This window comes from Trichechus manatus, unplaced genomic scaffold (genome assembly GCF_000243295.1).
Source record: "Trichechus manatus latirostris isolate Lorelei unplaced genomic scaffold, TriManLat1.0 scaffold00233, whole genome shotgun sequence".
Taxonomy (NCBI): domain Eukaryota; kingdom Metazoa; phylum Chordata; class Mammalia; order Sirenia; family Trichechidae; genus Trichechus; species Trichechus manatus.
In genome coordinates, this window is record NW_004444169.1 from 2,485,946 (window position 1) to 2,510,358 (window position 24,413).

Sequence of the window (24,413 nt, forward strand, 5' to 3'; positions counted from 1 at the left end):
CATCCTGAAGGGTGGAGAAGGCGGTGAATGTAGCATTGAGGCCCACACAAGCCAGGATTGTTCAAGTGCTGGGGCTGGCATCTTGCCTGTAGAAGCGCCAGTTCCATGCCTCCCTTTCCCCCTCATCCAGCTGTAGATGAATGGAAACTAAACATACCACAGTGCTGGGTTTGTCTGTTTGTTATTTTGGCTCAGGGTGGGGTTTTTCTTTCCTATAAACATCCACAGGAGCCCAGTAACTGGGGCCAAAGAAAGGTCACTTAGCATTGATCATCTTAAAATGGTAGTGGATATGAGAGAGAGGCTGGTGGAGCAAACCCCCAATCCTAATCCTTTCTAATACTGACTTTAGCCTAGAGACAGGAGGGACTTATCCAGTGTCCCATAACAAATTCAGAGTCCCACTCACATGAGGCTTACAATCTCCAGAACAGTCAAAGGCCAAGACAGGCTGGGGCAGGACTGAGAATATAACATAGTGGTTCAAAATACAGGTTCTGGATTCAAATCTTCTGGGCTTGAATCTCAGTTCTGCTTCTTACTAGCTGTGTAATATTGGGTAAGTTAATTACCCTCTCTGTGGCTTTGGTTTCCTCCTCTATAAACTGAGGTAGTACCAGCACCTCCTTCATAAAGTTGTTATGAGGATGAAGTGAGTTTGTACTTTCTGAATGCTTGGCACATGGTGACATTCAGTAAGTATTAGCTGTTAGGATTAGGGAAAGAAGGGGTATGGCTGAGATCAAAAGTATGCGAAGTTCCCTGTGCCTCCTGAGACCTGGGTGGGGAAGGGGAGGAGGGGGGAGATGCCATGCCAAGGGGAGTCAAGCTGCCTGTGAGAACCCAGAGATACTCTGGACTCAGTGTCCGCAAGTATAGTGGAGGGTGGGAGTAAGGAGTGAGGCTTAAAAAATGAGAATTACTTGAAGGTCTGTAGACGGGGCCTCAGAATCAGTCAGAACCCTTGTCTCTCTCCTTTACCACACACATAAAACACAAGCAGCTCCAGCATTTGCCTTCAGGTAAAACTTTGACAGCATTTTACCAACTGCCTAGGGAACACTAAGACTTGTCCTCGGGCATTTGGCAGCACAAAACAAAGTTTTCTCATTCTGGCATTTGGGGGACCCATAGCCACCTCCTCCAAGACCACACAAAGTTTCCCATCAGAATTTTTTAGTTAGAAACAGCCCTACTTACACAACAACAGAATAAACCCATATCAGCTACCAATATGCCACAAACCAGGAATAATCAGAGAAAAGAAAGACTCCTTAGCAATTGAAAATAAATTGCTAAAATAAAAAAATAAATCAGTGGAAGGACTAGAAAACAACAGTGAGGAAATCACCCAGAACATAGGGCAAAAAAATCAAAGAAACAAAGTATGAGAGAAAATTTGAGACATAGATCAATCCAGCAGGTTCAACATCTGAATAATAGGTGTCTCGTACAGAAAATAGAAACAATTAAGGAAAATTTATCAAAAACATATTAGACTCTAGATGTCCTCTGAATGTATCAGACATACTTAGCCACCATCTATCTTCTGTGACTCTAAGCTCCTCCACTGGAGAAATAGGGTCTTAACTATCTAGGTACCCCCAGGGAGGAGCCTACCTTCTGGAACACAGTATTGGCTCCATAAGCATTAAACTGTATGATCATCAAACCATAAATGTATTTTTTATCCTAACCATCCTCCTTTGTTTATTGTTTTTCCCCTGCCAGGACCTAATGCTGTACAAGCAAGACTAGTGAATGAATGAATGAATAAATGAATGTGTTGATAAATGAAAAAAAATTAGAAGTTAGTTTCTCAAAGTTGAAGTTAGTTTCCCAAAGTTGAAGAAGGATGTCCAAAACAGGTGCCCAGAACAGTAATCCAGGAAACAGTGGCTCCAGCCCAAGTCATCACTGCAGCAGCCTCCTCAGTGGTCCTTCTGCTTCTGCCTTTCCTTCCTCCCCACTGTATATTTTCACAACAGCCAGAGGGATCCCTTTAAAACCCAAATCAGATTCTGTCCCTCGCTGCTCAAAACCCTCTTGTGAATTCCATTGTTGCTTACAGGGCTTTATAAGATTAGGCCCCCATTACCTCTCTGACCTCATTTCCTAATACTTCCCTCCCCTTCTTCCCCCACCACTCCAGCAACACTGGCCTTTATGTTCTTCAAAAATGCCAGGAATGCACAACATGATGAACCTCGAAAACATCATGCTGAGAGAAATAAGTCAGTTGCAAAAGGACAAATACTGTACCTTCTCACTTGTATATAATAAGCAAATGTATAGAAACCAAAGATTATTAGTGGTTACTAGGGGTGGGATGGGAGGGAAAGGGGGAGTTTTTGTTTAGGGGGCATTGAATTCGTGTTAATGGTGGTGGAATATTTGGAAAAGGATAGTGATAATGGTGGTACAACAATGTTACTGAATGGTAAATATGGAAGTTGTTATATTGGTGAATGTTTGGTGTATATATTTTCACCACAAAAATAAATCAATAAGAAATAACAAATAAAAATGTAAATGGATTAAAAAATGTCAGGGGTTAAAAAAAAAGCCAAGCAAGGTCCTGCCCCAGAGCCTTTGCATTGACCTTTCTCCTTGGAAAGTTCTTCCCCCAGATATCCACTTGGTTAGCTCTCTCACCTCATATAAGTCTTTGTTCACATACCACATTTTCAGTGAGTCTTTCTCTGACCAACCTACTTAAAACTGAAATCACTCCTCCCTCCCCCACTGGCACTTCCCATCCCTTTTACCCTGCTTTATTTTTCTCCATAGCACTTATCATACTTTAACTTGTTATATATTTTACTTATTTATCTGATTATTTTCTCTCTCTCCCTTGCTAAAATATTAGCTAGATGGGGGCAAGGATTGTTATTTGGCTTGTTCACTGCTGTATTCTCAGCTACTAGAACAGTCCCTGGCACATAGTAGACCCTCATTAATTATGTGTTGAATGAGTGACTATAATAAAGGCAAATGATTCAAGGAAGGAAGAAAGAAAGGTTTTTAGAAACTCTGGGTGTGTGGGAGAACAGTTCAAGAAAATAATGATCCAGATATAATGCAAAATAAAATATAGTATGATTGTAACCACCAATGAAGTATAAGAGACTCCACTTGACCTTGATGCTGGAAACATTCTCCTTTGAGAGGCTAAGGATTGTGGCATGGGACTTGTAGAGAAGGAAATGTATTCGTGGCTCACTACTTGGTAGGGTTTTGAAAAATATTTACATAGTCATGATAATTAAACGCTGTTTGTTGGTTTTCAGGTTTTAGAATCAACCTGGGGACAAAGCAGGGAACATCTGCTTGCGGCTGCTGAACATAAAGTAGATGTTAATAACCTGGACAAAGTAAAAGGAAAGATGAAACTGAGAATGTGGAACATTGAAGAGGTGGGGTGTGGGGGCAAGTAGGTGGGTAGTGGCACTAATATCCTTGTCCCAAAAACTGAGAAGTCAAGAGAATCTGTCAAAAATGGAACCTGAAAGATTAGATAGGAAACTTAGGGGCCAGTGAGTTTATTTTAATGGGGGAGGAACGACTCAGAAAAGGAGGGTAAGAATGGTTGCACAACTTGAAAAATGTAAACATTGTCACTGAATTGTACATGTAGAAATTGTTGGATTGATGTATGCTCTGCTGCATATTCTCAACAGCAATAATAAAAATAAAATAAATTATAAAAAATGGATGGAACGAGAAATGGAGGTTTCAGTATATTTACAAAATTAACCAGAGTTAACAACTGGAAGAGATCTATATTTATGTCTATTCCAAAGAAAGGTGATCCAACTGAATGCAGAAATTATCAAACGATATCATTAATGTTACATGCAAGTAAAATTTTACTGAAGATCATTCAAAAGCGGCTGCAGCAGGACATCGACAGAGTACTGCCAGAAACTCCTGCAGGATTCAGAAGAGGACATGGAACCAGAGATATCATTGCGGATGTCAAATGAATCCTGGAGGAAAGCAGAGAATACCAGAAAGATGTATACCTATGTTTTATTAACTACGCAAAGGCATTCGACTGTGTGGATCATAACAAATTATGGATAACATTGAGAAGAATGGGAATCCCAGAACACCTAATTGTGCTCTTGAGGAACCTGTACATAGATCAAGAGGCAGCCATTTGAACAGAACAAGGGGATACTGTGTGGTTTAAAGTCAGAAAAGGTGTGAGTAAGGGTTGTATCCTTTCACCATACTTATTCAATCTGTATGCCCAGCAAATAATCCAATAAGCTGGACTATATAAAGAAAAACTTGGCATCAGGATTGGAGGAAGACTCATTAACAACCTGCGGTATGCAGATGAAACAATCTTGCTTGTTGAAAGTGAAGAGGACTTGAAGCGCTTACCAAAGAAGATCAAAGATCACAGCCTTCAGTATGGATTATACCTCAGCATAAAGAAAACAAAAATCCTCACAACTGGACCAATAAGCAACATCATGATAAGTGGAGAAAATATTGAAGTTGTCAAGGATTTCATTTTACTTCAATCCACAATCAATACCCATGGAAGCAGCAGTCAAGAAATCAAATGATGCATTGCATTGAGCAAATCTGTTGCAAAGGACCTCTTTAAAGTGTTAAAAAGCAAAGATGTCACCTTGAAGACTAAGGTGTGCCTGACCCAAGCCATGGTGTTTTCAACTGCCTCATATGCATGCAAAATCTGGACAACGAATAAGGAAGACCGAAGAAGAACTGATGAATTGTGAATTATGGTGTTGGTGAAGAATATTGAATATATCATGGACTGCCAAAAGAATGAACAAATCTGTCTTGGAAGAAGTACAACCAGAATGCTCCTTAGAAGTAAAGATGGAGAGACTACACCTCACATAATGTGGACATGTTATCAGGAGAGATCAGTCCCTGGAGAAGGACATCATGCTTGGTACAGTACAGGGTCAGCGAAAAAGAGGAAGACCCTCGACGAGATGGATTGACACAGTGGCTGCAACAATGGGCTCAAGCATAACAATGATTGCGAGGATGGTGCAGGACCGGGTAGCATTTCGTTCTGTTGTACATAGGGTCAGTCTGAGTCGAAACTGACTCGACGGCACCCAACAACAACAAAATTAACCAAGAGAAGAAGAAGAAAAAAGAATATCAATGTTAAACATTGAAGGGAAGTGGAGGAAAAAGTGAGGCAGTCTACATAAACAAAATCTTCATTGCCACACTGGGGAGTCAATAGGATATTGTCTAAATTTTATAAACCAAGAAACAAAGTATATGCATATTACCTAGAGTTGTGAAAGGAACCACCAGTAGTACTAAAGCCAAAAACTATGAAAAATTTGCTTCTGGAGGTGGAATGGAAATGGGGAGGGTTGAGGCATGGGACTAATGGTTTTTATCATATGCTTTTCTGTATGTACTATTTGATTTGTTGCCATGTGCAGGCATGACTTTAATAAAAATAAAATGCTAAGATTTTTGTTGATCTCACAACACTGAAATAATTAAATATCTTATGGCACTTTAGGAGTTCCGGGGTTTCGCAAACAGTTAAGCTCTGCTAGTTACTGAAAGATTGTTCAAACTCAACCAGAGGCAAATCCCGAGAGTATAGCCCCCGGACACCATTTTAGCTCAGTGGTGAAGTAACTCCCGAGGTTCACCGTTCAGCCGGGGATTGGATAGCCCCGTAAAACAAAACGGGACTAATGAGGCACAGCAGTCCAGGGACGAGGACTAGAAGGCAGAAGGTGACAGGAAAGCTCGTAATGGGGAACCCAAGGTTGAGTAAGGACAGTGTTGACATGTAGTGGGGTTCTTAACCATTGTCATAAGGCAATATGGGTACTAACTGTTTAATAAGAGACTATTTTGTTCTGTAAACCTTCATCTAAAGTGAGAACAGCAGCACAACTGGAAGAACGTAATCAATGTCACTGAATTGTACATGTAGAAATTTCTGAAATGGTGTATCTTTGGCTACGTATATTTTCACCAAAAAAGAAAAAAAAACAAGGTCCTCCAGGGCCTAGAAGAGAGCGTGTTGACATGTCGTGGGGTTGTTAACCAATGTCATAAAACAATATGCGTATTGACTGTTCAATGAGAAAATACTTGATCTGTAAACCTTCACCTAAAGTACAATAAAAAATAAATAAATAAATAAACTCACCAAGAGTCACCTCAGAAGAAAGGGCCTGATGATCTACTTCCGAAAGATCACAGCCATTGAAAACCATATGGAATGCAGTTCTACTCTGACACACGTGGGGTTGTCATGAGTCGGACTTGACAGTAACTGGTTATGACATTTTATGACAATATCAAAATGGGTTTATGGCTATCCAGTTCAACTTGCTGCCTCCACAAATGAAAGTCATACTGTAATGAACCTTGTTGCTGTGTGCTGTGGATCCTTTCCGACTCATAGTGACCCTACATGACAGAGTAGAAGTGCCCCATAGTGTTTCCTAGGCTGCACTCTTCATGAAAGCAAATCTCCAGATCTTTTCTCCAGTGGAGCAGCTGAGGGTTTCAAACTGCTGACCTTTCAATTAGCAGCCAAGCACTTAACCATTGAACCACCAGGGCTCTTTAGTGTACTGGTTAAGGCTCTAGCATTTAGCATTGCACTGACCTGGGTTCAAGTACTTCCTATGCCATTCACTAGTTGTTTTGGCTTGGGCAAGATACCTCCCTAACACCTTGATTTCATCCTCTGTAAAATGAGGCTAATACTAGTATAGAAGAAATGTAAGCCCCTCAAGAGCATGAGCCATCTCTGAAGAGGCGCCTAATACATACTTGGTGCTCAATTTCTGTTGAATAGCTAGTACCTACTTTACAGACTTATGCTGGCAATGACAAATTGAAGAGGAATGGCATCACATTCATCGTCAAAAAGAACATTTCAAGATCTATCCTGAAGTACAATGCTGTCAGTAATAGGATAATATCCATACGTCTACAAGGAAGACCACTTAATATGACTATTATTCAAATTTACACATCAACCTCTAATGCCAAAGATGAAGAAATTGAAAATTTTTACCAACTTCTGTAGTCTGAAATTGATCAAACATGCAACCAAGATGCATTGATAATTACTAGAGATTGAAATGCAAAAGTTGGAAACGAAGAATCGGTAATTGAAAAAAATGGCCTTGGTGACAGAAACCAGATTGCATGATAGAATTTTACAAGACCAACGACTTATTCATTGCAAATACCTTTTTTTCAACAACATGAATGGTGACTATACATATGAACCTCATTGGGTGGAATACACAGGAATCAAATTGACTGCATCTGTGGAAAGAGACAATGGAAAAGCTCAAAAAAGTCAGAACAAGGCCAGGGGCTGACTGTGGAACATAGACCATCTATTGCTCATACGCAAGTTCAAGCTGAAGCTGAAGAAAATTAAAACAAGTCCACGAGAGCCAAAATACCACCTTGAGTATATCCAACCTGAATTTAGAGACCATCTCAAGAGTAGATTTAACACACTGAACACTAATGACAGAAGACCAGACGAGTTGTGGGATGATGTTAAGGACATCATGCATGAAGAAAGCAAAAGATCACTAAAAAGACAGGAAAGAAAGAAAAGACCAAAATACATGTCAGAAGAGACTGTGAAACTTGCTATTGAATGTAGAGCAGCTAAAGCAAATGGAAGAAACAATTAAATAAAAGAGTTGAACAGAAGATTTCAAAGGGCAGCTTGAGACGACAAAGTAAAGCGTTATAATAAAATGTGCAAAGACCTGGAGTTAGAAAACCAAAAGGAAAGAATACGCTTGGCATTTCTTAAGCTGAAAAACTGAAGAAAAAATTCAAGCCTCAAGTTCCAATACTGAAGGATTCTATGGGCAAAATATTGAACAACACAGGAAGCATCAAAAGAAGATGGAAAGAATACACAGAGTCACTGTACCAAAAAGAATTAATCAAAGTTCAACTCTTTCAGGAGGTAGCATATGATCAAGAACCGATGGTATTAAAGAAGTCCAACCTGCACTGAAGGCATTAGTGAAAAACAAGGCTCCAGGAAATGATGGAAAACAATTGAGATGTTTCAACAAACAGATGCTGCGCTGGAGGTGCTCACTCGTCTATGCCAAGAAATTTGTAAGTCAGCTACCTGACTAACCAACCGGAGAAGATCCATATTTGTGCCCATTCCAAAGAAAGGTGATCCAACAGAATGTGGAATTTATCGAACAATATCATTAATACTACACAGAACTAAATTTTTAATGAAGATAATGCAAAAACAGTTGCAGCAGTACAGTACATCAACAGGGAACTGCCAGAAATTCAAGCTGGATTCAGAAGCGGACGTGGAATGAGGAATATCATTGCTAATCTCAGATGGATCTTGGCTGGAAGCAGAGAATCCCAGAAAGATGTTTACCAGTGGTTTATTGACTATGGAAAGGCATTCGACTGCATGGATCACAACAAATTATGGATAACATTGAGAAGAAGGGGAATTCCAGAACAGTTAATTGTGCTCAGGAGGAACCTGTACATAGACATGGAGGCAGTCATTTGAACAGAACAAGGGGAAGCTTTGTGGTTTAAAACCAGGAAAGGTGTGCGTCAGGGTTGTATCCTTTCACCATACTTATTCGATCTGTGTGCTAAGCAAATAATCTGAGAAGCTGGACTATATAAAGAAGAACTCAGCATCTGGACTTGAGAAAGACTCATTAACAACCTTTGATATGTAGATGACACAATCTTGCTCGTGGAAAGCTAAGAGGACTTGAAGCACTTGCTGATGAAGATCAAACATTACAGCCTTCATTACGGATTACACCACAACAAAAAGAAAACAAAAATCCTCACAACTGGACCAATAAGCAACATCATGATAAATTGAGAAAATACTGAAGTTGTCAAGAATTTCATTTTACTTGGATCCACAACCAACACCCATGGAAGCAGTAATCAAGAAATCAAATTATGAATTGCATTGGGCAAATCTGCAAAAGACTTCTTTAAAATGTTAAAAAGCAAAGATGTCACTTTGAGGACTAAGGTGTGCCTGATCCAAATCATGGTATTTTTCAATTGCCTCATATACATGCCAAAGCTGGAAAATGAAAAAGGAAGAAGGAAGAAGAGTTAATGTCTTTGAATTATGATGTTGGCAAAGAATATTGAATACACCATGAACTGCTGGAAGAGCGAAGAAATATATCTTGGAAGAAGTATAGCCAGCACACTCCTTGGAAGCAAGGATAGCAAGACTTCATCTCATGCACTTTAGACATGTTATCAGGATGGATCAGTCCCTGGAGAAGGACATCATACTTGGAAAAGAAACGGGTCAACGAAAGAGAGTAAGACCCTCAACAAGATGGATTGATACAGTGGCTGCAACAATGGGCTCAAGCATAGCAATAATTGTGAGGATGGCACAGGACAGGGCAGTGTTTTGTTTTGTTGTGCATAGGCTCACTATGAGTCGGAACTGACTTGATGACATCTAGCAACAACAACACCTTACAGGGCTGTTCTAGGAATGAGTCAATGTACAAATAGCAGGGGAGTTGTGAGTTAGCCCAAAAAGTAGGTGGCAGATTTCCCCATTTATGGGAAATTTATCTTTTGTTTAACAAAATGGAGTCATTTCGGTTGTGGAAAGGTGGCCCTCAGGGCTTAGAATGATACAAAATGAATTAAATTTCTCTGCATATAAAAGGAAGGAAAAAGCTGAGATTCCACCAGCAGCTCAATAAAGAGCCTGGACATGGAAAAGAGAGGAACTGAGAATATGTTAGCGGAGAAAAAGGGCTCAACAGGAATGAGGGGAGGGGCCCAAGTAGAAGGGACAGTGGTGGGAATGGGTGAAGAAATTTCAGCAACAGGAAAATCTGATGTTCAATTTTAAGTTGATTGCTATACTGTGCTGTACAACTTAGATTATCAAAGAAGTGTTAGGTAGCCTTGGAAGAAAATCTTAGCCACCCTCTTCCAGTATTACCTCTGAATTTTACAAACTGTTAATTTTGTATAGTTTGGGGGAAGGGAAATGTGGTAGGATAGAGGTAATGGAATTGCTGGTGGGGATAGTCTGGGCTTCCCATTTAAGCTTCCGGGGTCTGGAATCTTGGATGCTCCAGTATTAGTTTCATCCCTTGACATTCTGCAATAAGCAATCTTTAGCTTGCCTTTCCTTAACTCCTTAAGCGTTTCGTCTTTCCTCTTAGTTGATATGTAGGTTCTATATGATCTGAGGTATTTGCCTGTTGATCTAATGATACTGGAAATGGGTCTAGGACCCAGTGTTTATGGGTGGATGTTGGAAATGGAAAGATTCTAAGAGTTCACAAGGAGAAAGTGAGAGGAAATCTCTTTGGTCAGAGTAAAGATTGTGAACTAATTTGCCCTTTCTCTCCTGATAAAGTTTCCTCCTCTCCTTTGATCCCCAGGTTATAAGATAAGCTATGGATATTTATGGTACTGTGTTGTGAAGGTGATGGAATTGAGAGGGGACTGAGGAAATTTGGCTTTGAAAATCTTTGGGAATGCCTCTCTGATGGGCTTGGACTGAGATTTTTGCCTGACTCCTTTGAAACCAATAATATCTCCTAAGGTTCTGACTCTGTATTCCTTAAAGTTACCTCAGGATCCCCAAAGGACACAACTGGGGCTTAAAACAACGTGGAACTTAAAATGTTGGAGGTTGTAACAGAGGGCAGATATAATAGAGGGTGTTCCAAGGGAAAGAAATCACATGTACAAAGGCTCCTATGCAAGAAAAGGCAGGGCACATCTAATAATAGTGAAGTGTTCTGTTTTGTTGGAGTATAGGCAGTGCTTAGCGAAACAGCAGGGAAAAGGCTGGAAAGGTGTAGTCAGGGCTAGATTTTGGCAGAGCCTTGAAATCAGGTTCAGGAGTTTCTTGAATAGCTCACCTGCAATTCACATCTCAACTTAGGGCAGTCATGCAACTCCTGCATGGGGTAGAAAACTCCCAAACAACAGTGGCTTAAATAAGACATACATTTATTCATCTCACCTAAAAGAAATCTAGAGATAGGAAGTCTAAAGCTGGTATGGTGGCTCCATGACATTGTTAGGGATCCAGGTTCCTTTTAGTTTATTGCCTCACTATCCTTAGGGTCTGACACTTGTCCTCGTGGCCTTTATTCCAGGAGGCTGTATGCCCAGATAAAAATCAGATGTTGTATTACTGCAGAAGAAGAGGAGAATAGATATCTGAGTGAACAATTAGCAATATATATCACAAACCTCTGCACTAAAACTATTTTCTCCAAAGTCACCAGGGACCACCTGATTGTCAAAATTTCTAGATATTTTTTTCAGGCCTTACTTTTCTTGATCTGTTGGCACCATTCAACACTTTTGACCTCTCTCTCCTTTTGAAACACTCTCTGCCCTTGGTTTAGTGACACGCTACTTTTCGCCTGCTTTTCTTGCTACCTCTTTGGTCCCTCTTTACCAGTTTCTTTCATGGGCTCTTTTTCCTCCACCTATACCACAGATGGAACCTTGGTGGCACAATGGTTAAGCTTTCAGCTGCTAACCAAAAGGTCAGTAGTTTGAATTCACCAGCCGCTCCTTGGAAACCCTATGGGCCAATTCTACTCTGTCCTACAGGGTCGCTATGAGTCGGAATCTACTCGACGGCAACGGGTTTGGTTTGGTTTTTTGATACCATAGATACAGCTGGTCTCCAGGTCTCTTCCTTGGTCCTCCATCTCTTCTAACACTACAAATTCTTCTTGGTTGCTCTTTCCCTTTCCCATGAATTAAAGAGCCATTCATATATTGATGACTCCTACTTCTATAACCTCAGCCCAGATCTCTTCCTGAGCTTCAGACATGTATATTCAATGGCCTGTGGAACATTTCCACGTGGATGTCCAACAGGTACCTCAGAATCAATGTTTAGTTCCCCTTAAACTCATTCCGTTCCTCTTTCAGCATTCTATATCTCAGTGAAAACGATTACCATCCAATCTCTCAAATCAGATCCCCAAGAGTCCTCTTTTAACACCTTCCTCCTCCTCATCCCTCTCTCCATACAAAGCCTAGTTGTTGTTTTTTTTTTACTTGTGTAGTATATCCTTAATCCAATCTCTTCTCACTACCTCCACTGCTACTACTCTAGGCCAAGCCATAATCATTGCTCACTTGGATGACTACAAAGGTCCTAACTGCTCTGTTTCCAGGAAGACATCTAATCCATACTTCATATAGCAGCTAGGGTTTTCTTTCTAAAACACAAATCTATGTTGTATCCATGCCTAACCAATTTCTGAGTTGACTCCAACTCATGGTGGCCATATGTGTGTCAGAACTGTGCTCCATAGGGTTTTCAATGGATGATTTTTCAGAAGCAGATCCCCAGGACTTTCTTCTAAGGCACCTCTGGGTGGACTCAAACTTTCAACCTTTCAGTTAGCAGCCAAGCCCATTAACCATTTGCACCACCCAGGGACTCCACTGATTCCTAGAACCCTTCAAAAACCCCTCTGGGGCTGTGGGGATCATGGTCTCGGGGAACATCTAGCCCAATTGGCATAACACACTTTATAAAGAAAATGTTCTACCTTCTACCTTGGTGAGTAGCATCTGGGGTCTTAAAAGCCTGTGCGCAGCCATCTAAGATACTCCACTGGTCTCACCCCTTCGGCAGCAAGGGAGAATGAAGAAAACAACATACACGGGAAAGATTAGTCCAAAGGACTAATGGACCACAGCTACAAAGGCATCCACCAGACTGAGTCCGGTACAACTAGATGGTGCCCGGCTACCACCACTGACTGCTCTGACCAGGATCACAACAGAGGGTCCTCTACAGGGCTGGAGAAAAATGTAGAACAAAATTCTAACTTACAAAAAACGACCAGACTTACTGGCCTGACAGAGACTGGAGAAACCCTGAGAGTATGGCCCCCAGACACCGTTTTAGCTCAGTAATGAAGTCACTCCCGTGGTTCACCCTTCAGCCAAAGATTAGACAGCCCCATAAAACAAAACAAGACTGATGGGGCACAACAGTCCAGGGACAAGGACTGGAAGGCAGGAGGGGAGAGGAAAGCTGGTAATAGGGAACCCAAGGTTGAGAAGGGACAGTGTTGACATGATGTGGAGTTGTTAACCATTGTCATAGAACAGTATGTGTACTAACTGTTTAATGAGAAACTATTTGTTCTGTAAACCTTCATCTAAAGTACAATAAAAAAAATTTAAAAAAAAAAAAAAACCCCTCTGGGCTCTCAGGATCAAGATCAAAGTCCTTACCCTGGCATTCAAGGCTTGCCATGATTGGGAAGAGATGGTAATTTGGGAGAACCAGAACTGGAAGAAAAGGAGGGTTTGTGCCTAGTGTGAAATAAAGCCGTGTGCATAAGTGAGAGAACCTAGGAGGCATGAAAGTTATGAGCTGGTATGACAAGCTTAGAGGAAGCAGCAACTCAGACAGAAAAAGGAGACAGGAAAACAGAGGCCCACCTTGAATTCTTGGGAAATGTGTTTGTGTACGTGTTGAATTATCCACAGATCATAGGAACCCATGATCTTTTGTTTGTTTAGTAAAGGAAACAGTGACTTCATAAAGCATAAGGACGTGTAGCCATTTGAATTACATATGGATGTAGGAAAGGTATTGAATATTATTTCTGTAACTGACCACTGTGCTGAATTTTATTATTATTTCTAATAGTTTTTAGTTGATACTTTTGGGTTTTCCAGGTAGGTATTCATATAATCTGTCATTAATCATAGTTCTGTCTACTTTCCATTATTTACACATCTTATTTTGTTCCCTTTAAAAGATTTATGTGAATTTAATGTGATAAAATTGTCATTTTGGATCAGCGGGGGGAAAGATGGATTAGTTTGCATATGGTGTAGGGATAAGTGATTATGATTGTGTAAAATAATAAAGCTGAATCCCTACTTTACTGCTTATACTAAAACAAATTTTGGAATGATCAAACATTTAAATGTAAATAATAAGGCCATAAAAGTATTTGGAAAAAACAAAGATTGTTTAATATAGGAGTGTTGATAGCATCTCTAAGCACAATAAAGAACCTAGATGTGATAAAGGAAAAAACTGACATATTTGACTGCATAATAATTAAACCCTTTTGTACAGCAAAAATTATCGTAAATAACATGAAAATATTTGTAATATATGTGACACATAAACATGTGAGAGATATTGTTGGTGGAAATATTATTTCATGAACCCTTTTTGGAGTTAGTTGACAAATTGTATTAAAATGGAAGACTTTTTTGTAGCACTTGAGTTAACAAAAAATACCATAAATAACAAAATATTTGTAATATATATGACATAGAAACATGATCGACAGTGTTGGGGAGAGTATTATTCAGTTTAATCCTTTTGGGAAGCAAGGCTGCAAATCTTGTATCAAAATGGAAAGCTTTTTTTCTAGCATTTGATGTAACAGTTCCACTTCTATAAATTTATCCTGCAGATATATGCACAATTGCAGAAATATACACATATAAGGATGTTCCTTGTAGCATTATTTGTAATAGTAAAAAGAAAAAAAAGGAAACGATCTAAATGTTCATGCATACTGGACTGGTTAAATAAATTATGAGACAGCTATACAAGAAAAGAGCATACAGTTGTTAAGAAAAATGTGCACTAATACGGAAATATGTTCAGACTAGACACCTAGAAAAAAAAAGGGTCACAGAACAGTAGGTATAGTGTGCCATTTGTGGGGAGAGAACACAAATAATTAGTACATGAAGAGAAAAAAAATCTGGGGGAATGTATATCAAAATGTTAACAGTGGTTATTTCTAGGGGATAAGATGTGGACGGTCGTTTATTGGTATATTACATGCTTCTGCATTATTTGAATTTTCACAACAACACATCACCTTTGTAATAAGAGAAACTAAAGATATAAAAAATAAATTCAATGAATTAATCGCTTTGAGGGGTGGTTTTGGTTGGAAGAGCTTCAGACCAAGCACAGTACAGTAGCATAAACATGGGCTTTGGCGTCAGACAGCCCTGAACCGGGCCCCATTGCCCCACCTCCGAGAGGGGCGAAGGCGGGGAGGGTGGCAGGGGGCTGCGGAAAGGGGCTGGGCTGTGCTGGCTGCAGCTCTAGTCCACGAGGCTGAGACTTCGAGAGGGACTGAGAGAGAGCGGACGCATCCCGGACTCGTTGGAGGACAAGGTGAGAGGCGTTGCCATTGGGGTTCCCTGACAGCCAGACTGTATTTCCAGCCCCCTCTAACCCACAGCCAGGCAGGTGGGCAATTCTTACTGCACCACTGCAGCTGGGGGAGAGGTGACCCTGAGAGAGGTGTAGGCAACAAGGACGACGGAGAGAGTAGTAGGCTGTATGGACAGGGAAGCAGCGACCAGAGGGGAGAAAAACGGAGAACCCGGCATGTCGGGTTGGGGACCAGGGATACGAGGGGGGAAGGGAATACCAAGGGGGGATGTAGATCCAGAGAAGAGGAGATGCAGAAAGGGGTTAGGGAATAATGGGGGGTGGGAGCGCGTAAGTAACAAAGAGGAGGTTATATGGAATGGGAATAGGGAATTTGGTGGGGCAAACAGAAAATGCGATGGAGGAATAGGGAATACCGAGCGAAGCGGGGCGGGGGGGAATGAGGAATGAGGAGCGGGGGAGGGGCAGACGGGTTGGGACGGAGGCCCCCTAGGGAGGCGGAAAGGGGCGGGACCACTTCCGGCCAGGAGCGGGGGTAGGTGGGAGGGCAGTCTCCCGAGTTTCGGAGGGGCTTGGGGAGAGCAGAGGCGTTTGTAGGTTGTTGGAGGACGAGGTGAGCAGCGGGGCCCAGCTTTGGATCGGAGCCCGGTAGGGGTCGGCCTCACCCTCTGGGAGCTGGAGAAAACCTGCCGTAAGGAACGGATCATACCGGATCCGTCTGGCTCGGAAGGGAGGGGACTAATCCGGTTTGGCTGGGCCCAAGATGGAATCACTAACTTAATACTTATTTGAGGAGGGGGTGTATTAGGGAAGGGGCGGAACTAAGATGCGCTTTGCCTGGGTTGGGTGGGGGGGCGTGTTATGGAAAAGGGCGGGACCTGGAGACACTGTGGACTTAGTGAAATGGATGTGAGTTGGGTAGGGGCTAGGACCACCAGGCTCTGCGGTAGTTGGGAGGGAGGCTTGTTGGGGAAGGGGCCGGCCGAATGGTACTGTGGACCTGAAGTGGTACATGTGTTGGGAGGGGTGTTGGACGGAGACCGTGACCAATGCGCATGCGCAGTATGGATCTCTAGAAAGGGGCGTGTAGGGAAGGGCCAGCATGGAGAGGCGCCAGCTGCCGAATGCGCATGTGCAAGGTGGACATTAAAGAGAGGGCTTATGCTGGGAAAGCGGGCGGGGCTGAAATGGGCCCTGCCACAGACGCGCATGCGTACTATCGACCTTCATGGGGTGGGGGGTGCTTTGGGAAAAGGGGCGGGGTCCTCAGCTGCCGCGGTGGCACATCTTCCTCGAGAAGGGGAGGGTGCGGCTGTAGAGAACACCTTAGACGCTCTGGATTCCTGTGTATGAGAATGGAGCTGTTGGTGGGGAAGGAGGGGAGGGGGGAGAGATATGAGATTGGAGTCCTAAGAAGGTGAGGATCAGCCTCCAGGCAGAATAGGGGAGAGGACATTCAGTGTTCCCTGGGCGCTCCCCTTGACCCAGGCCTTCTCCCCTTCAGGCTCAGGTCTTGCCAGGCCAACTTTAGACATGTCTGACACAAGCGAGAGTCGTTCAGATCTCACGCGCTTCCAGGTAAGCTCTCCCTCTCTCATCATCCCAGCTTCCTTTCTTCTCCAGCCCTTGTTGCTGTCCCAAATCCCTTGGCCCCTCCCATCCCATCCTTGTTCTTCTCCACCCACTTTCCTGCCTGGGCTCTGTCCTCTCCCATCTTTCACCTAGTGGCGGGGGGGGCCCCCACTTTGGCCATCTTTGGCCATCAGTTCCTGCTCAGAGGTGGCCTTGGTGGGCTGAGGTGGTCAGAGAACACTGCAGGTAGGAGTTACTACAGGTCAGAGAAGTGTGGTTCTGGAGTATTGGAGCCATTTGCCTAGCTGAGTGTGGGAAGGAGGTCTGTGAGCTTCCCTGCTTCTTGCAGGCTGAAGCTTCAGAAGAGGACAGCAGCTTGGTGATGCAGACTTTACTGGCAGTGACCCAGAACTTGGAGGTCTCAGAGGCACCCAAGGCCTCAAAGGCACCAGAGGTCTCAGAGACCCTGAAGGTCTCAAATGTTCCAGGGGTTTCAAAGGCCACAGAGATCTCAAAGGCCCAAGAGGCTCAGGAGGCAGCTGTCACCCAGACCTCACCTACCACTCAGCTGACTGATATCCAGGTTCTGGCAGCTGAAAACAAGAGTCCAGCAGCTGACACCAAAATGCAGAATGCTGACCTGCAGGCTGTGCCAATGCCTGCCACTGAGAGCAAAAAAGTCAGTTGTATGGCTGATACCCAGGTCAATACAAAGGCCCTGGAGACTGAGGCTCCTGCTTCTCAGGCTCCCACAGATGAACCTGAGCCTGAGGGTGCAGCTGCTGAGACTCAGGAGAATCAGGATACTCGGCCCAAGGTCAAGGCCAAGAAAGCTCGAAAGGTAAGAGCTCTGCAGTCACCACCGTTGTCTTTCCACTCCTCATCTCTCAGTTGGTTCATTTGTTCTACAAAAAGTTAATAAGCTGTAGAGGACACTGAGAGGAATATGATATAGTTCCTGTCTTCAGAGAGCTCACAGACTGGTGGGAAGATGAGACATGAATATGCAGAGCTGCAGTCTGAATGTAATTCAGTTTGTATTTACCTAGTAGTAACCGTATCTTAGGCCTTGAGATAGGCACATTCATACAGGTTATCTCATTAAATTTTGAAAGTAACTCTTACTAGCTAGGGATCATAATCACAGTTTTATAGAGAAGGAATCTGACTCCCAGAGAGGTGAAGTGATTTGTCCAGGGTGGTGCAAGCAGAGTTAGTGGTGGACACAGGAAGAGAAGAAGCCTCAGGCCCCACGCTTGGGTTGTTTCTGGCCTGGGTGGGAGATGAAACTCCTGCCTGGAAGACAGTGAAAGACAAGCATAGGACTCAGGGTAACCGATGGCTAGTGAGTCAGGCTGTCACTACAGGGGTGGGATTAAGGGGGCTTCCTAGAAGAGATAGGGTGAAGAAAAAGGCCTGTCTGCTTCACTTAGTGATATTGAGCCTCTTCTTTGTTGATGCAGGTGAAGCACCTTAATGGGGAAGAGGATGGCAGCAATGATCAGAGTCAGGCTTCTGGAAACACAGGTGGCCGGAGGGTCTCAAAGGCCCTAATGGCCTCAATGGCCCGCAGGGCCTCAAGGGGCCCCATAGCCTTTTGGGCCCGCAGGGCCTCAAGGACTCGGTTGGCTGCTTGGGCCCGTAGAGCCTTGCTCTCCCTGAGGTCACCTAAGGCCCGTAGAGGTAAGGCTCGCCGTAGAGCTGCCAAGCTCCAGTCATCCCAGGAACCTGAAATACCACCACCTCGGGATGTGGCCCTTTTGCAAGGGAGGGTAAGAACTCTTGTCCTTTCCGCTCCACCTTTTCCACTACCTACCTGCCCTCTTTGCCATCCTCTTAAATATTCTGCCAACATACACTGATCTTTCCATCCTCTCTCCCAGGCAAATGATTTGGTGAAGTACCTGCTGGTTAAAGACCAGACAAAGATTCCTATTAAGCGCTCAGGTAGAGTCCTACTAATTTCCTCCCCCACCCCAAGCTCTGCTTCCTTTGCCCTCTCTCCCATGTGCTGGGGACAATCCTTGCTCTTACGTTCCTATTGCTGTCCTCCCAAAGTTCTAATTTGTCAGTGTCAGCATCTCTTTTCATTAGCCCAGAACACTGGCTATGCACCCACAGCAGGCCTGGCAAAGGGCCTATAGCTTGGGCATGGGGGCCTCCTGGCTTTTCTTCAGCCTAGGTGCTTGCAACACTCTCTCCTTGCAGACATGCTGAAGGATATCATCAAAGAATACACTGCTGTGTACCCTGAAATCATTGAACGAGCAGGCTATTCCTTGGAGAAGGTGAAGGGGCATCCCCGGGGGATGGGCACAGTGGGAAGGCCTTGAATTAACAAAGGTACACGTGTCCTTTCTGGGAGGGACCACAGAGACTCGCTAATCCACTGTACAGATGGGCAGACTGGCCTATGGAGGGGTGTAGATGAGCCATGGGTCACATAGCAAGTCAGTGGTAAAAGCACAGCTAGGACCCAAACCACTCAACTAGCCCTGGCTTCTGTCCACTGCTGGACATGCCCTGTAATGTATTTCAGATGCTCACCTCTGCCTTCCATTCTCCATTCTCTGTCTCCCTAGATTCCCAATGATCACAAAGATGATGTTGATAACAATAGTACATTTATTGCATGTTTATTATGTGCCAGGCACTTAGCTTAGAGCTTTATATACAGTATCTTACTGATTACTGTCTCTCTCACACACACACACCCAACCACCCCCCACCCCGCCACAAACCCCTAGGAACACGTGGAGCTTTGGGGTACCCAGGAAGCTGACTTACGTGATCTCACAAGCTGTTCTCCCCATCCACAGGTGTTTGGAATCCAGTTGAAGGAAATTGATAAGAACGACCACTTGTACATTCTCCTCAGCACTCTAGAACCCACTGATGCAGGCATACTGGGAACGTAAGCTAGAAGGGGATGAGGTGGGAGGGGGAGTTTTGTCCATGGTACTACCCCTTCCCTGTCCTCTCTCCCCACATCCTCTTACACAGTCAGGAAAAACGGGGCCTAAAAAGCCCCTGGTCCAGCTCCTGCACCTGGTTGGAGCTCTGCACACAGTAGTGGTGCCCGATTGTGACTGCTTGAAGGGTATAGAGGCCTGGGTTGAGGCATTCCTGCTGTCAGGTTTTCTGTCTCTCCAGAGGCTTCCCAAGAAAGGAGGCCTGTCGTTGCTTGTCTCTTCCTGCTGGTGCCTGGCCTGGCCTTGTAGAGTGGTTTTCAAGGGAGGGCTCCCTGGTGCAGGTAAATCATAATGCTCAAAGTGCAGGAAGCATCATCAATGGGGCTACGCCTAGAGTTCTTGAAGGGCTGAGGGACCTGGGAGAGAAAGAAGGAATTCACAGAGACTGAGTGCCTGTGTTGTGCCAGGCTGACAGGTTTTCTTCCATCTTGGTAATATGGGGAGGGGAGGATGTGATTTTCCCCATTTTACTGAGTGGGTGTCTTGCCAGGAATCACATAGAACCTGGAGCATAGACTGGGCAGAGAATTCTCCCAGGAATCTGGGAGAGGCTAGCCTAGTGAGCTGGCTGATAAGTCTTTTGCAAACAGCTGCTGGACATGAACTTTCTCTCCACCCTATTACTCCTTTAGGACTAAGGACTCACCCAAACTGGGTCTTCTTATGGTGCTTCTTAGCATCATCTTCATGAATGGAAATCGGTCCAGTGAGGGTGAGTGGTTGGGCCTGCAGCTGAATGGGTGACCATGGTCTGAATTCCATATGTTCATTTTCTGCCCTTGTCTCCTCTTGCCTCCCTTGCAGCTGTCATCTGGGAGGTGCTGCGCAAGTTAGGGCTGCGCCCTGGGTATGATTGAGCTCTCTCAGTGCTTGCTGTCCGTGTTATCCTTTGGCAAGAGAGGATGGTCCCAGGATTGCATCAGCCTGGTGGTCTGGTGGACTGGGTGGGGGGTTCCAGATTGGGTAGAGGGCCTAGAGTTCTGACCTGGGTGGACGGGGAAATGGTCCTGAACTCTCTATCCCTGTCCCTTTCTTACCATCTCTTAGGCTTCTATGGAGCTTCCTTCTTGTGCTAGAAACCTTTTTTCCATGTTGGAACTGCCTCTGCCCACATCTGGGAAGTACCATGGCCCTGATAATGTGTGTTTTTTTTCTTTCTGTGATGTCAGGGTACATCACTCACTCTTCGGAGATGTGAAGAAGCTCATTACTGATGAATTTGTGAAGCAGAAGTAAGTGATTTTGTCTGGTGTTGGTGTGTTCCAAGTATTTGGCCTCTTTCAGAACTGAGTGGTAGAGCCATGGTTTGTGTGTGTATGTATGTGTGTGCATGCACACACAGATAATAGGTTATTCCTGGGGCTGTGACAGGAAAAAGGAGCACACATTTCCTGACCTATTACATGTACTCTCTCAGTTAGTCTTCAGAATATCTCTATGAGAAAGGATTATCATCACCAGCATTACGCGTGTGAGGAAGCTGAGGCTCAGAGAGGTGAAGTCATTTGCTCAGGGTTACACAGGTAGCAAATGGAAGATTTGTGCTTAGAATCTGGCTCCAAAGCCTTAGTTCTTTGTAATATGCCAGCCAGTGCATCATTGAAATTATTTTCCATAAAGAAATGCCATGGAGTGGTAGCTTCAGGCAGCCAGGTGCAGTGCTGGGGACTTACATATCTCACTCCATTTTCATAACAACCTTGCAGGGTGCTGTTAACCCATCCCTATTTTACATCTATGGAACCAGGGGCTCAGAGCTGGGAAGTCTCTGGGCATGGTCCTCAGCTGGTAATGGGACCATTTGGGCCTGGAGCCCAGCTCTCCTGACTTTCTGGCCAGGGCCCACCCCATCCTTGGTCCTTGGGAAATGTGCATGCACTCACACGGGCACATATACCACACACACACGCACGATCAGGAGTATGATACGGAGTATGCATGAAACACGCAGCTGTCAGTTGACTGTGTCTTCCCTTTACAGTCGTCTTCTGTGGTAGACGTTTCTAGGGCTCGGCCAGGCCACAAATGAGACCCTTGCAGTGGGGTGTGCTCAGAGCAGGGGGCCTGAAGAATGGCTCCTCTGTGTACAACACACCCAACAGGAATCCGGGTTCATTGTGACAGGGGGCACACAACTTGTGGCATTCCTATGAACAAATGCCCTACACATCTCTCCCCTGCACCTCCAAGTGTCATCTAGGTAGGGCTAATGGGAGAGGACTCAGTGTTGGAGGAAATGCTGCAATATTTAGTTGGAAAGGTTACTACCTAGAACCTTTCCAGTCGATGCATGTGTGTGGGCCATGGGAGATCTTAGCAATAAAGGCTTTGAACCTCTCTTTTCAAGGTACCTGGATTATACTAGAGTCCCCAATAGCAATCCCCCTGAGTATGAGTTCTTCTGGGGCCTGCGTTCCTACTATGAGACCAGCAAGATGAAAGTCCTCAAGTTTGCATGCAAGGTAATTGGAGAACTGCCTGAGCTTGGCATATCAAGAGCATGGAGTGTCCCTGGCTGGGACAGGATGTGTGTATGCAAAACGGCCTGCAGTTCATACATGAACATTGTGAAGCCTCTGTTCATGTGCCAAACACTGTGCCAGACACTTTATCTGAATCATTTAATCTTTAACAAGCTTACAATTGGCATTATTGCAGATCAGAAAACTGAGGCCCAGAGTGGTTGTTAGATGACGTGTTCAAGGTCACAGCGCTAGTAAGTGTCAGAGCAGGGATGGAATATTAGGTACACAATTACTAGTAGTGCTCGTTGTTTTATTATATACAGCATGTAGTATGGTGCTTAGCATACAGTAGGTGCTCAGTGCTGTGATTATGAACCTTCTAATGGTTGTTATTTCCATTTCAGGTACAAAAGAAGGATCCCAAGGAATGGGCAGCTCAGTACCGAGAGGCGATGGAAGCAGATTTGAAGGCTGCAGCTGAGGCTGCCACTGAAGCCAAGGCGAGGGCTGAGATTAGAGCTCAAATGGGTATTGGGCTCGGCTCTGAGAATGCTGCTGGGCCCTGCAACTGGGATGAAGCTGATATTGGACCTTGGGCCAAAGCCCGGATCCAAGCAGGAGCTGAAGCTAAAGCGAAAGCCCAAGAGAGTGGTGGTACCAGTGCTGGTGCCAGCGGAAGTTCCAGTGGTGGCTTCAATGCCAGTTCAAGCCTGACTGCCACCTTCACATTTGGCCTCTTTGCTGGCCTCAGTGGAGCTGGCACCAGCACCAACAGTAGCTCTGGTGCCTGTGGTTTCTCCTACAAATGAGATTTCAGGTATTTACCTTAGCTTAGGTGGGGGAAGCTGGGGCTTATCGGGAAAGGGTGAAGAATTGGGTTTTTTATAGGAAGGCCAGGGTTGGAGGATGATACAAAGAATGTGGGAAAGTGCTGCTTTGGGCATTATATCCCTTCCTGTTTGGTGGATATCAGTTGACTTTTTTATTTTCTTTTATTTGTGTTTTCAGATATTGCTAATCCCAGCAGTCTTTTTCTTCGAGCCAGGGTGTGTCCTCAGAAACCTACTCAACACAGCACTCTAGGCAGCCACTATCCATCAATTGAAGTTGACACTCTACATTAAATGTATTTGTCGTTTCTGGGTTTATTGCTTTTTTTGGTGGACTGTCACATTTTGGTATCACATTTAAAAATGAACTGGGAAGGTTTCTACCTTAATCTGTGCTTAGTTGGAGGTAATATTATTGGATTCACAGGAGTGAGATTAGCATAGCTCTCTGGGATATGTAGAGCCCAAGCTGTAGCCTACAGGACAGGTAGGATTTCAGTGGAGTGGTCTCATAGGACATGTAGGCACAGAGGAAGCACTTTGAAAAAGAGCCCTGAGGTGTGCAAGTCCAGAGTAGAAAGCAGAGGTAGTGGCGACCAAAATCAAGAATAGACTGTCCTTTCGAAAAATGTGGATGAAGACAGGAAGGAGAGAGGTAGGTAGCTAAAGGGAGTACAGGAACAAGGGAGGATTTTCTTGGGAAAGGAGAGAGACTTGAGCAGGGCAGGAGTCAGAGAAGGAGAAGTTGAAGATGGACTCATGCAGCCCAGTCCCTGAGGAGGTGGGTGCCAGAAGCCTGGGAGAAGGTACTGTCTGGAAAGGACTCAGGGAGGGAACTGTGGAAGAATGTCAGGCAGTGGGGAGGTGCAGTAGAGGATGGAGCCTATGATTTTTTAAAAAGTAATAATGTGTTTTTTGGTAAAGGTTTACACAGCAGTTTAGGTCCAGGGCCCCTCCTCAGGTTCTGGGGTGATATCCATTTGGAAATGGGGAGGATGGCTGATGATGGCGGGTGGCAAGGAACTCAGGGACTGTGATTCTAATAAAATTTGAATTCAAAGTGCTTGACGGAGATGACAGTGAATCACAGTCATACAGAACTCTGCCTTTCCCCCGTCTTTTCCCTCCCCAGGCCATCAGGCTTGCAGGACTACCCATCTCTTCTCCCACTCCCACAAGGCCTAGAATTTGACAGGACAAGGGGTTGGCTCTTCCTCACTCTCCAGATACAAGGACAAGGCAGGTGGGGCAAGGAGGAACACAGCAAGTCTAGTCCCAGGCAAATGGGGAATATAGGAAGCAGGGAAGAAGGAATGGTAGGGGAAAAGGAGACAGACCCTGCTTCATGTTTTTG

General features: G+C 44.3%; 1 protein-coding gene and 1 non-coding gene across 3 annotated transcripts; both read left to right on the forward strand.

Moving 5' to 3' along the window:
* The first annotated feature begins 15,022 nt into the window (after window positions 1-15,022).
* MAGED2 (MAGE family member D2) lies at window positions 15,023-23,371 on the forward strand. Of its 2 annotated transcripts, none has more exons than XM_004389130.2 (13): window positions 15,023-15,220; window positions 16,725-16,798; window positions 17,142-17,633; window positions 18,256-18,564; window positions 18,676-18,739; window positions 19,001-19,080; window positions 19,612-19,706; window positions 20,397-20,476; window positions 20,569-20,611; window positions 20,934-20,996; window positions 22,112-22,226; window positions 22,634-23,046; window positions 23,238-23,371. In XM_004389130.2, the coding sequence occupies exons 2-12, from the start codon at window positions 16,754-16,756 to the stop codon at window positions 23,036-23,038; spliced, it is 1,791 nt and encodes a 596-aa protein (XP_004389187.1). In that variant the 5' UTR covers window positions 15,023-15,220; window positions 16,725-16,753; the 3' UTR covers window positions 23,039-23,046; window positions 23,238-23,371. The 2 variants fall into 2 exon arrangements, with proteins under 2 accessions (XP_004389187.1, XP_004389188.1); XM_004389131.2 differs by lacking the exon at window positions 15,023-15,220 and adding an exon at window positions 15,728-15,833.
* Window positions 21,806-21,934, forward strand: LOC111822918 (small nucleolar RNA SNORA11). Its single transcript, XR_002825998.1, has one exon. It is a non-coding gene; the product is annotated as a small nucleolar RNA SNORA11 (small nucleolar RNA).
* Window positions 23,372-24,413: the final 1,042 nt, after the last annotated feature.

What these genes read in the sequence shown, in the direction of transcription:
- MAGED2 (XM_004389130.2), top strand. Translation starts at nt 16,754, where the DNA reads ATGTCTGACACAAGCGAGAGTCGTTCAGATCTCACGCGCTTCCAG. An exon ending in GATTCCTATTAAGCGCTCAG is followed by an intron (nt 18,740 to 19,000) that starts GTAGAGTCCTAC and finishes CTCTCCTTGCAG; the next exon opens with ACATGCTGAAGGATATCATC. An exon ending in CAGGCTATTCCTTGGAGAAG is followed by an intron (nt 19,081 to 19,611) that starts GTGAAGGGGCAT and finishes CCCCATCCACAG; the next exon opens with GTGTTTGGAATCCAGTTGAA.